Source organism: Hyla sarda, chromosome 1, assembly GCF_029499605.1.
Source record: "Hyla sarda isolate aHylSar1 chromosome 1, aHylSar1.hap1, whole genome shotgun sequence".
Lineage (NCBI taxonomy): Eukaryota > Metazoa > Chordata > Amphibia > Anura > Hylidae > Hyla > Hyla sarda.
The window spans coordinates 232,908,494-232,922,478 of NC_079189.1; the positions used below are offsets into that span (position 1 = coordinate 232,908,494).

Here is a 13,985-nt window from a genome sequence, read left to right on the forward strand (position 1 = left end):
CAACCCCCCGTGCGATAGTATGATACATATGATGCACGTAAGCAAAATCAAAGCAAAAAGGACTACAAAACATACTTTCAAAAGAAGCAATGATATACCCCCTATATGTTCGTAAGGAAAACTTACTGCTAGGATGAAGCATTTAATGCTGTTAGCTTTTCTGCTGATGTTTAGGCTATGTTCACACAGTGTAATGAAGAGCAAAATACATTAATAAAATAGACATAAAATACATCTCTATTGTTAATCTAATAGTGTGCACAATCAAAGTCTATGGAAAAGTGCTATCAGTGCACACCCACTGAATAAACTTCTGTATAACTTCTGTAATTCTAGGCTTTCATTGTGCTCATTTTTACATGAATAAAAATATGCCCCTATTTTGTTTTTCATTTTACGCTGTGTGAACAGATATACAACGAATAATAGGCCACAGGATCTAATGAATAATCAACCAATCTTTATTTGACATATATAAAAAACACATACAACTTTAAAAAACACAAGCAAATGGCAGAGCAGAAATACAGACAGAAAATGGAGGGGTAATCTCATAATAATAACAACATTGAAATCAGAGGCCACAAAAACAGGAAGGTAAATGGGGGTGTACGCCTCACTAGTAAACAGAATATGGCACTAAAGCATAAGAGAAAAGTGATGTACACCACTACAATCGGACAATAATAAATAAGAATAGGATGGAGAAAGCCATGCATTCGGGAAAAAGATACTTCACATCCTACCCCAAACGTACATTTTCGCCTTTCGCTTCATCAGGGGGCGTGTACCAAAAACAAAGTGGGGAGGGTATTTTACCTTCCTGTTTTTGTGGCCTTTGATTTCAATGGTGTTATTATGAGGTTACCCCTCCATTTTCTGTCTGTATTTCTGCTCTGCCATTTACTTGTGTTATTTTTAAATTGTATGTGTTTTTATATATGTCAAATAAAGATTTTTTTGATTATTCATTATATCCTGTGGCCAATTGTTCGGTGTATATTATTGGGTGGCCTAGGTATCTACTGTATGTTATACATAGCCATTCAATTGTTTGGTGATTACTGTGTAAACAGACCCCTATATGTAGAAACTTTAAATTAAGACTTCACAGTCTAAGAATGCCCCCAAATTTATCACAGTAGCTCATGCTGTTTGATAAGTTTGAAGCATCTTTAGGCACTGTTGTCTAACTTTATGTTTTGGCACTTTTTAAAGTCTTTTTATGCTGAACTTTTGTAAGATCTTCTTTAGGCTTGGTCTTCATTCGTTTTTATTTGGCAACAATGCCACCAGTGTTTTTTCACTCATCTTTGGCGTTTTTCTGTAGTCTTTGAGTTTTCCAAAATTGCAGCATGTTGAGACTATAGTTGTTTTTGGACAAAGTCTAGGAGTTTCTCTCCCATCTAAGTCTTTATTAGAAATCCTTAAGGGGGCACCCCTAGACAGCTTATCCCCTATCCAAGGATAGGGGATAAGATGTCTGATCACAGGGGTCCCGCTGCTGGGGACCCCCGCGATCTCTCCTGCAGCCCCCCGAGTCATCAGCTCTCCGGAGCTAAGTTTGCTCCATGGCTGATGACAGGGGCCGGTGGTTCGTGATGTCATGGCTTCGCCCCTCAAGATGTTAAGCGCAACCCCTTAATGCAAGTCTACAGGAGGGGATGTGGTAACAGTCATGCCCCCTCCCATAGACTTCCATTAAGGGGGCAGGGCGTGACATCATGAGGGGTGGAGCCATGACATCACGAACAGTTGGTTCCTGTATTGTGAGTCATCAGCCATGGAGCAAACCTAGCTCCAGAGAGCTGATGACTCGGGGGGCTGCAGGAGAGATCACGGGGGTCCCCAGCAGTGGGACCCCTGTGATCAGACATCTTATCTCCTATCCTTGGATAGGGGATGAGATGTCTAGGGGCGGAGTACCCCTTTAAGTTACATGATGAAAGAATCACATGACTTGTCATGATAAAAATCAGGGTTAAAAACACAAAAGAAAAAAAAATGCCAAGATTAAAAACCCACTAGTTTAAAAAAAAAACTGTCATAAAAACTGCATCTTGAGAGTGTAGAATGACAAAACAATGTTGTGGGTTTTTTTTCAGGTCAAAAACACGTAAACTCCCCCCATAATTTTTAGCTGTTCTTCTATTTACATACATTTTTTTCAGCATTTTTTTGGGCTTCTGACTCAAAATTAGGCTCAAAAATGGTGTGTGAATATAACCTAAGAGCTTGGTCATCTGCAGACCAGGTACAAAACTATCAATCAAGTAGTGAAGCAAAGAAAAGAGAAGTGCAGGCACTGCACGCTATAAAATGCTGACAGTCTTATTGTTGGAGCACGGACGGTAGAGATATCAGCTTGTTGGGTGGTGCTCATTTGCAGAGAATCGCAGCATGTGAATACAGTTCAACGTATAGAAGGACAAAGGCACTCACCCAGCGCTGTGAATAAACTTCTTCTTTAATTCATGTGATACATAACACGGCAGGATAGCGGTGGCAGCCACGTCGAGCGCAGGATGCCAGTGTGTAAGATTGCTGGTGACAGCTGTTCTGTCAAATATTCAGTAACATGACAGGTGCCTTTAACAAACAAAAAACAACAAAAGATGTTTTTTCATCTCCATACATTTACATTATACTTTTATATATTTAGCATACAAAGTAAGACAGGGTTCACTATAGGTGAAATATTTTGGAAAATATGTCTGCACTTCCACTGATTACGGCTGAATATTGTTAGGCTGGGTTCTATGTGAATCCAGCTTAAAGGAGAACTCCGGAATCTAAAAATTGTCGCCCATAGTGCCGACAGTAAAAAAAATAAAGATTTACAAACCTTCCTCCGCTCCCCCGGGGCCTCCGGTAACCAACTCCAGTCTCCGCCACAATCCACTTCCTGGTTGCCGGTGGTTGGATGAATCATACTGCGCTCAGCCAATCACCATCCGCAGCGAAGTCCCGACTCGGCCGGCTATAGGCTGAGCGGCAGTGTTAAAACGCTTCAGGACACAAAATTCTTCACTACACCGGCACCTGCGGCCAGGGCCAAAAAACGTCACACTGCCGCTCAGCCTATCGCTGGCCGAGTCGGGACTTCACTTGCGGCTGGTGATTGGCTGAGCGCAGTAAGACTCTCCGACCACCGGCAACCAGGAAGAGGATCACGGAGGAGGCCGGAGCTGGTTACCGAAGACCTTGGGGGAGCGGAGGAAGGTATGTACATCTTTATTTTTTTACTGCCAGCACTATGGGCGACAATTTTTATTATCCGGAGTTCTCCTTTAACAATATAAAAACAGAAAACAAAATACAGCTTGCCTGCTTGTTTCTTTAATAATGGCTTTATGAATTTGTAGTTATGATACTTTGTAACCATATACATTACCCTATGTAGAAATACAGTGCATATAATGATTATAATTATTACAAGTAACGTTTCTGCGGCCTCTCGCCGCCATTATCAAGCTTGATAATGGCGGTGAGAGGCCGCTGAAACGTTGCTTCTGTTTAAACTGGTGATGTAATAAATATCCACTTTATTCACCCCGTCTGTGTGCTGCTGAAGTCTGAATTTATACTACAAGTGTGGACCCCTTACCAAGGTCCTTTTTCAGCGTGCACCCTCTACATATATGGACTCTAATTAGTTGTGCTGCTCTTCTTGGATTTTTGTCTTTATTATCTATCTATATGAATTAGTTTAATTTTATTAAGTTTTTTTTTTTTCGTGTAACAATAGTTTTGATTGTTTTTCAAAACATATAATAGAGAACAAAGCTCCAAACATATAGAGCAAAGGATAATACAAAGAACATAGACATATCTGCAAAATTATTTTTTGCTTTGCTATACATGTATAAGTGAAAACATACAGATCAAACTTAATTTAGTTTTACATATAATAAAACAAGGCAACAAAACAATAATAATAATTGCACTCATAATTCGAAAGGAAAAAAGGGAGTAAAAATAAGCGGATAAGAAAGTATATACCCAATGTGAAGAAGCAGAAAACTCTTTTTCTTGTATTTTAAATGTTCAACATATGATTCTTGAAAATGACATTTTTTTTTTTTATAAGAGAAGGATACTAGAAGCATGCCTATGAGGCTATTCAGTGCAGTTCTGAATTCTCTTAATGTTTTAGGCTGTATATCACCTATGAGATCTTGGCTCACCAACCACTGAGAGTTTACAGCCAAATGTAGGCTTAGGGTACGTTCCCACAAGGCGTATTTGCTGCGTATTTGCTGCTGCATATTTTATTTTCCCTGTAGAAGTCAATGGGTAGGAAAATACGCAGCACCAAATACGCAGCAAATACGCAGCAAAATACGCCATGTGGGAATGCACCCTAAAGGCGTAGTTACATAAATATCAATGAGGAATCTAATTGACCTGGTTCATGGCTTAAATGCTCAATTTGGGGGAGTGGGAGTGATCCAATAATAATAATAATATTGCAACGCTGAAATGAATTACAATTCTCTGCCGCTGGGGTGGCCCTTTGTCAAAAGTTATGATCGGTTGTGGTGTGAGTATTCAGACCACGACCGATAGCTAGAGCTATCTGGAAAAAGAGCGCACAAACTGACAATGTAAGTCTATGGGATTGTCTTTGTCAGCTGCACTTTTCTCCCCACTCGTTCTAACAATTGTCATAGTCTAAACACTCAGACCCCGACTGATCAAAACTTTAAAAAATTTGTTAAAAGTCTTTTAAGGTGACTGACAGGTACACTGTCAAGATTTTACTTACACAAGTTACAGGCAACACAGCCTTGGGTATTTTTTCAGCTCACAATGGTCTTTAGGACATTTTGTCCTACCACTCAAAAAGTAAAAGGCAACCAAAAACAGCCATCTTTTTTCAGTTATTTATTTCAATGTAACTCAATGTAAAAAATGCACACAGTGGTTTTGCTCATATCAACCAGTCTCAGCTCATATGTTATATCTTATGTATAACAAGCTCTGATAAAATAAAATAAAAAATTATAGTTTTTTATGGGCAAAACCAGACAGTTTTACTTTCAGACAGATTAAAGAAACTTTTATATTTTCAGTAATTGGAGTTATTGGGCCGTTAATAGTGAAAATAACTTTTACATATAGTGTACATATATATGCAGGGATATAGACATAGACTTACTGTATTATTGACAATGAAGGGAAAATGGGAAATACCCTACTTGACCAGGGTAAATTGCATGTCAAGCAAATCTGTGTTAATAGAATAGGAAGTTGGGTCAGATGCAGAGTAGATAACTAAAAAAAAAAGATCAAATCTGATTTATGATAAAGGTTTAGTCATGAGGACAAATTTATTGGTTAAGCCAGTGTCAACCATTAACCCCTTAAGGACCCAGGGCGTACAGGTATGCCCTGAGGTCCTGGGACTTAAGGACCCAGGGCGTACCTGTACGCCCATGGGAATTCCTGTCCCCCGCCCCGCGTAGTTATTCAGCAGGCACCCCGTACCAACCCCTGGGGGGTCCTGAGACCCCACCATCAACCCAGATCGGTGATTCTGGGTCAATCTCTGACCCGGTGATAGTGGGTGGATAGTGGAAAGGGTGATAGTGCCAACCTAGACGGCACCTATCACCCTTTAGCAGCAGGAGTGCCACATCACGATTGTCCTGATTCGTCGGCCATTACCAACTGGAGTGGGTGTCGGGAGTCCTCGCCTGGACCTGGGGCCCCCGATCCCCGGCGTCGATGGCGGGATCGGGACCCCAAGAGTGAAGACAGTGGTGGTGGCATCGGGCAGGATCCAGCAGAGCAGCCGCAGGAGGTAAGGCTGCGCCTCCTGCTGTTGTCTAGCAACTATTCCCAGCATGCACAAAAGGGCATGCTGGGAGTTGTTATTATGCAACAGCAGATGGCACAACTACAACTCCCAGCATGCCCTTTGGTAGTTTGTGCATGCTGGGGGTTGTAGTTTTGCAACTGCTGCTTTTTTCTATTAAAAAGTGTGCCTCCAGCTGTTGCATAACTACAATCCCCAGTATGCACTGAAGGCTGTAAGTGCATGCTGAAAGTTGTAGTTTTGCAACAGCTGAAGGCACACTGGTTGCGAAACACAGAGTTTGTTTCTTAACTCAGTGTTTAACAACCAGTGTGCCTCCAGCTGTTGCAAACTACTACTCCCAGCATGCACTGAAAGACCATACATGCTGGGAATTGTAGTTTTGCAACAGCTGGAGGCACACTGGTTGTGAAACACTGTTAAGTAACAAACTCTCAGTGTTTTGCAACCAGTGTGCCTCCAGCTGTTGCATAACTACAACTCCAAGCATGCACGGACAGCCAAAGGGCATGCTGGAAGTTGTAGTAGTATGCCTCCAGCTGTTGCATAACTACAACTCCCGGCATGCACTTCAGCTTTCACTGCATGCTGAGAGTTGTAGTGTTTGCAACAGCTGAAGGCACACTCATTACGAAACACTGAGAGTTTGTTACCTAACTCAGTGTTTTGCAACCAGTGTGCCTCCAGCTGTAACTACAACCCCCAGCATGCACGGACAGCCAAAGGACATGTTGGGAGTTGTAGTTTAGCAACAGCTGAAGGTTTCCCCCCCCCCCCCCCCCCAAGTGAATGTACAGGGCACATTCACACAGGCGTGGGTTTACAGCAAGTTTCTCGCTGATAACTTGAGATGCAGAAAATTTTCCACTGCAGCTCAAACTCCCAGCGGGTAATTCGCTGTAAGCTCCCGCCTGTGTGAATGTACCCTAAAAACACTACACTACACTATAACTACACAGAATAAATAGTAGAACACTACATATACACATACCCCTACACAGTCCCCCCCCCCCCCCCAATAAAAATTAAAACCGTCTGATACGGCACTGTTTCCAAAACGTTGCAAAACAACAACTCCTAGTATTGCCAGACAGCCATTGACTGTCCAGGCATGCAGGCAGTTTTGCAACAGATCGAGGCACCCTGTATGGGAAACACTGCTGTAGGGTAATTTTAGTATCGGAGGCAGGTGTCATTCTTGCATCCGGGTCTGTCTCTATGCAAATCCCTAATTTAGGCCTCAAATGCGCATGGCGCTCTCTCACTTTGGGGCCCTGTTGTATTTCAAGGCAACAGTTTAGGGCCACATATGGAGTATTTCCGTACTCAGGAGAAATTGACTAACAAATTTTGGGGGGGCCTTTTCTCCTTTTACCCTTTATGAGAAGGTAAAGTTGGGGTCTACTCCAGCATGTTATTGTAAAAATTCAATTTTTTACACTAACATGCTGGTGTTGCCCCATACTATTCATTTTCACAAGAGGTAAAAGGAAAAAAAGATCCACAAAATTTGTAAAACAATCTCTTCTGAGTTCAAAAATACCCCATATGTGGACGTAAAATGCTCTGCAGGCACACTCAGAAGAAATGGAGTTACACATTTTTGTACCTCTTGTAAAAGGAAAATTTTGGAAAAAAAATTGATTATAGTGAAAAAACAATTTCATTTACACATCCGACTTTAACGAAGGCTCACTGTACCCCTTGTTACGTGCCTTGAGGGGTGTAGTTTCCAAAATAGTATGCCATTTTTTTTTTTTTTTTTTTTGCTGTTCTGACAACATAGGGGCTTCCTAAATGTGACATGCCTCCAAAAAACCATCTCAGCAAAATTTGCTTTCAAAAGGCCAAATATGACTCCTTTTCTTCTGAGCATTGTAGTGTGCATGCAAAGCACTTTACACACACATCACACACATGGGGTATTTCCATACTCAGAAGAAATGAGGTTACAACTTTTGGGGCGCATTTTCTCTTATTAACTCTTATAACTAAAAAATGTCATTTACACATCCAACTTAACTGAAAAGTTGTCAAACACCTGTGGGGTGTTAAGGCTCACTGTACCACTTGTTTCCTGCCATGAGGGGAGCAGTTTCCAAAATAGTATGCCATGTGGGTATTTGCTGTTCTGGCACCATAGGGGCTTCCTAAATGCAACATGCCCCCCAAAAACCATTTCAGCAAAATTCACTCTCCAAAAATCCCATTGTCGCTCCTTTCCTTCTGAGCCCTCTAGTGCACCCACAGAGCATTTTACATTATTTTCTTACTCAAGAGTAATTGGGTTACACATTTTGGGGGGCTTTTTCTCCTTTTACTGGGTCTACAAGAACGTGTTAGTGTAAAAAATTTAGATTTTGAATTTTCTCCTTTACTTTGCTGCTATTCCTGTGAAACACCTAAAGGGTAAACATTTTATAATAGGGTAATTTATGGGGTATTTCTAATATGAAGGCCCTTCAAATCCACTTAAAAACTGAACTTGTCCCTAAAAAATTCAGATTTGGAAAATGTTGTGAAAAATATGAAAATTGTTGATGAACTTTGAAGCCCTCTGATGTCTTCCAAAAGTAAAAACATGTCAACTTTATGATGCAAATATAAAGTAGACATATGGTATATCTGAATCAATATATAAGTTCAAATTTTTCATCAAATTTTCAACAATTTACCACTAACATAAAGTAGAATATGTCACGAAAAAACATTCTCAGAATCAGAATGAAAAGTAAAAGCATCCCAGAGTTATTAAGGCTTAAAGTAACAGTGGTCAGATTTGCAAAAAAAATGCTTGGGTCCTTAAAGGGGTACTCCGCCCCTAGACATCTTATCCCCTATCTAAAGCATAGGGGATAAGATGTCAGATCACCGGGGTCCCGCTGCTGGGGACCCCCACAATATAGCAAGCAGCACCCACCTGTAACTGCTTCCGAAAGCTCTGGACCACGGGGACGGAAAATCGTGATGTCACGACTCCGCCCCCGTGTGATTTCATGCCCCTCACCCTCAATGCAAGTCTATGGGAGGGGGCGTGATGGCTGTCATGCCCCCTCCCCCAGACTTGAATTGAGGGGGCGGGTGTGAAGTCACACGGGGGTGGAGTCGTGATGTCACGATCTTCCGTCCCCATGGTCAGAAGGAATTAGCCAGAGAACCTCCAGCGCTTCCGGAAGCAGTTACAGGTGGATGCTGCTTGCTATGTTGCGGGGGTCCCCAGCGGCGGGACCCCAGCGATCTGACATCTTATCCCCTAGGGCGGAGTACCCCTTTAAGGTGAAAATTGGCTGGGTACTTAAGGGGTTAAAGGCTATTTGGCTGTACATGCACAGGCATTGTCTATTGAAACAATGTCTATACAAAAATGACCTTCCAAGATATGTGTATGATATGATTAATAGATTACAATTTTTTTGAAAGGGTTACAGAGCAAGTATTTCATGCTGTTTGTTAGAACAGAACTTCAGTAAGGTGATTTATTAACATTTTCTTTCATTTGCCCAGGAAATTGGGATGTTAAGAACAATCTTAAAACAGTCCCAAAGGGGCCTAAAGTGGCTTGAGGTGATCATTTTTGTCTTGCTGGTAACAATAGAGTTTGACAATGGCATAGATAAAGATTTGTAACCTCTGTCTTTATTTGTAAATTACAGGACTACTTCTGGCCGTCAAGGTTTTAATACATGAGCGGCTTTCGATGAAGAGTGGTTCCCTTATACTATTTCAAACTAGGCAAAATTTAATTTTCAATGAATGTTGAGGTCTCTTCCTTGGTTATTGGTTGGATTTGAAAACTGCACAATAAAGAGATTATTAAATCTTTAAAGGAAAATTAGTTATTATTAAAATTCCAATTTACTACTAGGATACATAACAAAAAAATAGTGTGGTAGAGTGTTAGCCATAAATATCGTTGTGGTGGTAAACACTGTTTCAGAGAAAACAAAGTGCTATACACTATATATATATATATATATATATAGAGAGAGAGAGAGAGAGAGAGAGAGAGAGAGAGAGAGAGAGAGAGAGAGAGAGAGAGAGAGACTTTAATGTAACACACACATGTATTTACTACTACATATATTTTGGGCAGATTAATTATTAAAAATCCTTCAGATTATTCGTCTAGACCTGAATTTAGTCATTTCAAGGGAGATTTATCATTGCCTTCCAGACATTTTATTGGCTAATATTTAGCACAAATTTTTGCACAGTTTTTGTGGCAAAAGTGACTGTGAAATGCAGTGCTTCATTCTTGGCTATGCAGTTGACGAGATTTATTAACTGCATCGTTTTTAAAAAGACGCAAAAATAATAATGTGCAAAGGTTCAAAGGTTCAAGGTTTTTGCTAAATTTATCAAAGTCTGTTTGCCATTTTGATAAATTTGGTGCACATAAGCCAAAACACAGCAAAGAATAAATAAAAGTTGTGAAGTGGCTGCACACAAACACATATGGGGGTGTTTATTAACTGTTGACCATAGCAACTAATCAGATCGCTTCTTTCATTTTTAACAAGGCCTCTGCTAAATGAAAGAAGCGATCTGATTGGTTGTTAAGTGCAACCGGGCAACTTTTCCTTTGCACAAGTTTTGATAAATCTCCCCCATATTGATAAATCTCCCCCTTCATCTAGAGGAATAAGATCAGGAAACCACATTCTCCTCATATGTGACAATCCTAGGACTACTCTGGATATGCCATAGATATACTCTGGAAATGCCATGGATTAAGTTAATTGTTTTGCTTCTCTGATGGAGCAGAACAATGGTAAAAATTATGGTGGTGTGAACCTAGACTGCATTCACACCACATTTTTGCAATACAGATCCCGTATCAGGTGATGAAAAACTGATTCCCCAAAACCGGACTAAACTGTATCAAAACCGGACTAAACGTGTGAACAAATTTTAACCTGTATACGGTTAAAACCTGTTGCATCCGTTTTTTAAGAAAAAAAGTATAAGTTTTTAATTTTTCACTCCATTATGAATAAAGTTTCACTTGTTTGATTGAAATTCCAAGATAAAAAACTGTGCAAAGTCAAAAACTGAATGGAACCATACGCACATACAGTTCTGTACGGATCCCATTGACTCCCATCTTTAAAAAAAAAAAAAAAAAAGTATACTGTTTAACCCCATTTTGGCCTTAAGGACTCAGACAATTACATTTTTACGTTTTCATTTTTTCCTCCTTGCCTTCTAAAAATCATAACTCTTTTATCTTTTCATCCACAGACTAGTATGAGGGCTTGTTTTTTGCGCGACCAGTTGTCCTTTGTAATGACATCACTCATTATATCATAAAATGTATGACGCAACCAAAAAACACTATTTTTGTGGGGAAATTAAAACGAAAAACGCAATTTAGCTAATTTTGGAAGGTTTTGTTTTCACGCCGTACAATTTATGGTATAAACGACGTGTGTTCTTTATCCTGAGGGTCAATATGATTAAAATGATACCCATTATTATGTACTTTTATATTATTGTTGCGCTTAAAAAAAATCACAAACTTTTTAACGAAATTAGTACGTTTATAATCCCTTTATTTTGATGACCTCTAACTTTTTTATTTTTCCGTATAAGCGGCGGTATGGGGGCTCATTTTTTGCGCCATGATCAGTACTTTGTTTTGATACCACATTTGCATATAAAAAACTTTTAATTAATTTTTAATATTTTTTTTTAATAAAATGTATAAAAAAAGTAGGAATTTTGGACTTTTTTTTTTTCGTTCACGTCGTTCACCGTACGGGATCATTAACATTTTATTTTAATAGTTCGGACATTTACGCACGCGGCGATACCAAATATGTGTATAAAAATTTTTTTTACGCTTTTTGGGGGTAAAATAGGAAAAAACGGACGTTTTACTTTTTTATTGGGGGAGGGGATTTTTCACTTTTTTTTTACTTTTACTTTTACATTTTTTTACATTTTTTTTTACACTTGAATAGTCCCCATAGGGGACTATTCATAGCAATACCATGATTGCTAATACTGATCTGTTCTATGTATAGGACATAGAACAGATCAATGTTTTCGGTCATCTTCTGCTCTGGTCTGCTCGATCACAGACCAGAGCAGGAGACGCCTGGAGCCGGACGGAGGAAGGTGAGGGGACCTCCATGCGGCATTATGAATGATCGGATCCCCGCAGCAGCGCTGCGGGCGATCCGATCATTCATTCAAATCGCGCACTGCCGCAGATGCCGGGATCTGTATTGATCCCGGCACCTGAGGGGTTAATGGCGGACGCCCGCGAGATCGCGGGCGTCGGCCATTGCCGGCGGGTCCCTGGCTGCGATCAGCAGCCGGGATCAGCCGCGCATGACACGGGCATCGCTCCGATGCCCGCGGTTATGCACAGGACGTAAATGTACGTCCTGGTGCGTTAAGTACCACCTCACCAGGACGTACATTTACGTTCTGCGTCCTTAAGGGGTTAATGCGGTTTTTCACCCGGACCAAAAACCGTACAGGATGCAGAACGGACACAACCTGATGCATCTTTTGACATACGGTTTTTAATGGAGAGTCAATGTATACGGTTTTCAATCCGGTTCCATACGATTTTCACATTGAAAATGTATACGGGAACTGTATTGCAAAAACGTGGTGTGAATGCAGCCTTAAACTTAATCTTAAACTTTGTATTTCATGAGACCAAAAGAATAACTTCTCCAGTTTTAAAAAGGAAACTACAGTGGAAAGTCTAAAGCCAGACCAAGCCTCCAGACAATCTGCAGTCATTTGGTTGATATCTGTGATATATAAGGGTAATAAATCTGACAAGGTACAAATAAAACTAATAAATCCGGCATCACTAGTGCAATAGAATCTACAAATCATATTAACAATACTTCCAATGGAAAAGTGTTTTGCATGTTACGCTATTGATCGCAACTAAAAATCTTCTTAATTCCAAAGCTAAAAATGATTTTTTGACTCATAAGTAAGTACGTTTTTGCTTTGTTTACAGAGCAGTGGACTTCCTGCAGTCATTGCGATACTTGTTATCTTGTCTCTGATAGCGCTTGTCTTATTCTGGTGGTTTTGGCCTCTCTGCTGCAAAGTGGTAAGCTTTCATATCAAGAATAACCTACAAATAATGTGTTCTATTGTGTAAGGATCCGTCACCATCTATACTTTCTGAGATTGAAGTCCAAACAATAAACAATAAATTAATAGACACAAGTGATAAGCCAGATGTTTACAAATTCTCTAAAATCATTGTCTTTATGTTTTAGAGTCTTTATGTTTTACAGCTTAACCGGAACGCATTACCTGGTCCATCTATACTAAAATATTTTAGAAATGTACTTGAAATTAAATTGCTTGTCTGTAGTCCATTATAGGCCATTATCTGTTATATGTTAATCCATTGGAAAAAAATAAAAAAAACATTTATTTTAGATATAAAATAATATTTGATTTAATCTATAATTTAATGTGTTTCATCCTGCTGGTTGTTTGTCCATTTTCATGGCACTGTCTTGCTGGCCACTGCTAATAGTTTTAATATTGGTAGCTTTTATAATCTCTACTAGTGGATATGTACTTTTTGATGCATTGCACTTGCATTTAGATATCCTTACCGTGGCCAGATTATCATGAATGCAGTTTTTTAATTTGATATTGTTACTGAGCAAAGTGAATCAGCATCAAAGCAATCAACATTTCTGCCTAAAAGCACTCTTAGAAACACTGGTAATGCATAGGTAAGCTGACTCGGTTTGCACGCTAACAGAAAAAAGAAAATAAGATTTATTTTTTATTTTTGCAAACATCTGCTATTTTACTTCCTGTACTACTGAACAGTGTATCTTTGTTCTTCCCTTTTAGAATAAAGAAATCTTTTACAGATATTAAAAACAATAATCATAATATTGAAATCCATTCTTTGACATTATGGTGTATTAAAAGAAGTCACATTCGCTTAAACTTTACATTGATTATGGGTACCGCAAAACCTCCATACACTGAAGAAATATCTCCACATATTTAGGCCACACTGCAAATTTCCATAGACAAGCCAGAGGAAGGCTAGGAAGCAAACTTTTTGTTCACATCCTCTTAAGGGTCTATTCACACTGTTACGCCGAGCGCTCCGGGTTTCCGCTCCTCCCCGGAGCGCTCGCTTCACCTCCTCCGCTGC

The 13,985-nt window shown here is 39.8% G+C and overlaps 1 protein-coding gene across 3 annotated transcripts in view; it reads left to right on the forward strand.

Annotated features, from left to right (window-relative positions):
* ANTXR2 (ANTXR cell adhesion molecule 2) overlaps nucleotides 1–13,985 on the forward strand; it is a 270,321-nt gene that overhangs the window by 157,022 nt on the left and 99,314 nt on the right. For all 3 annotated transcript variants that reach the window (XM_056568946.1, XM_056568945.1, XM_056568947.1), the window contains one exon: nucleotides 12,810–12,905. In XM_056568946.1, the coding sequence (XP_056424921.1) occupies nucleotides 12,810–12,905 (96 nt within the window). The remainder of the gene's footprint in view (nucleotides 1–12,809; nucleotides 12,906–13,985) is intronic.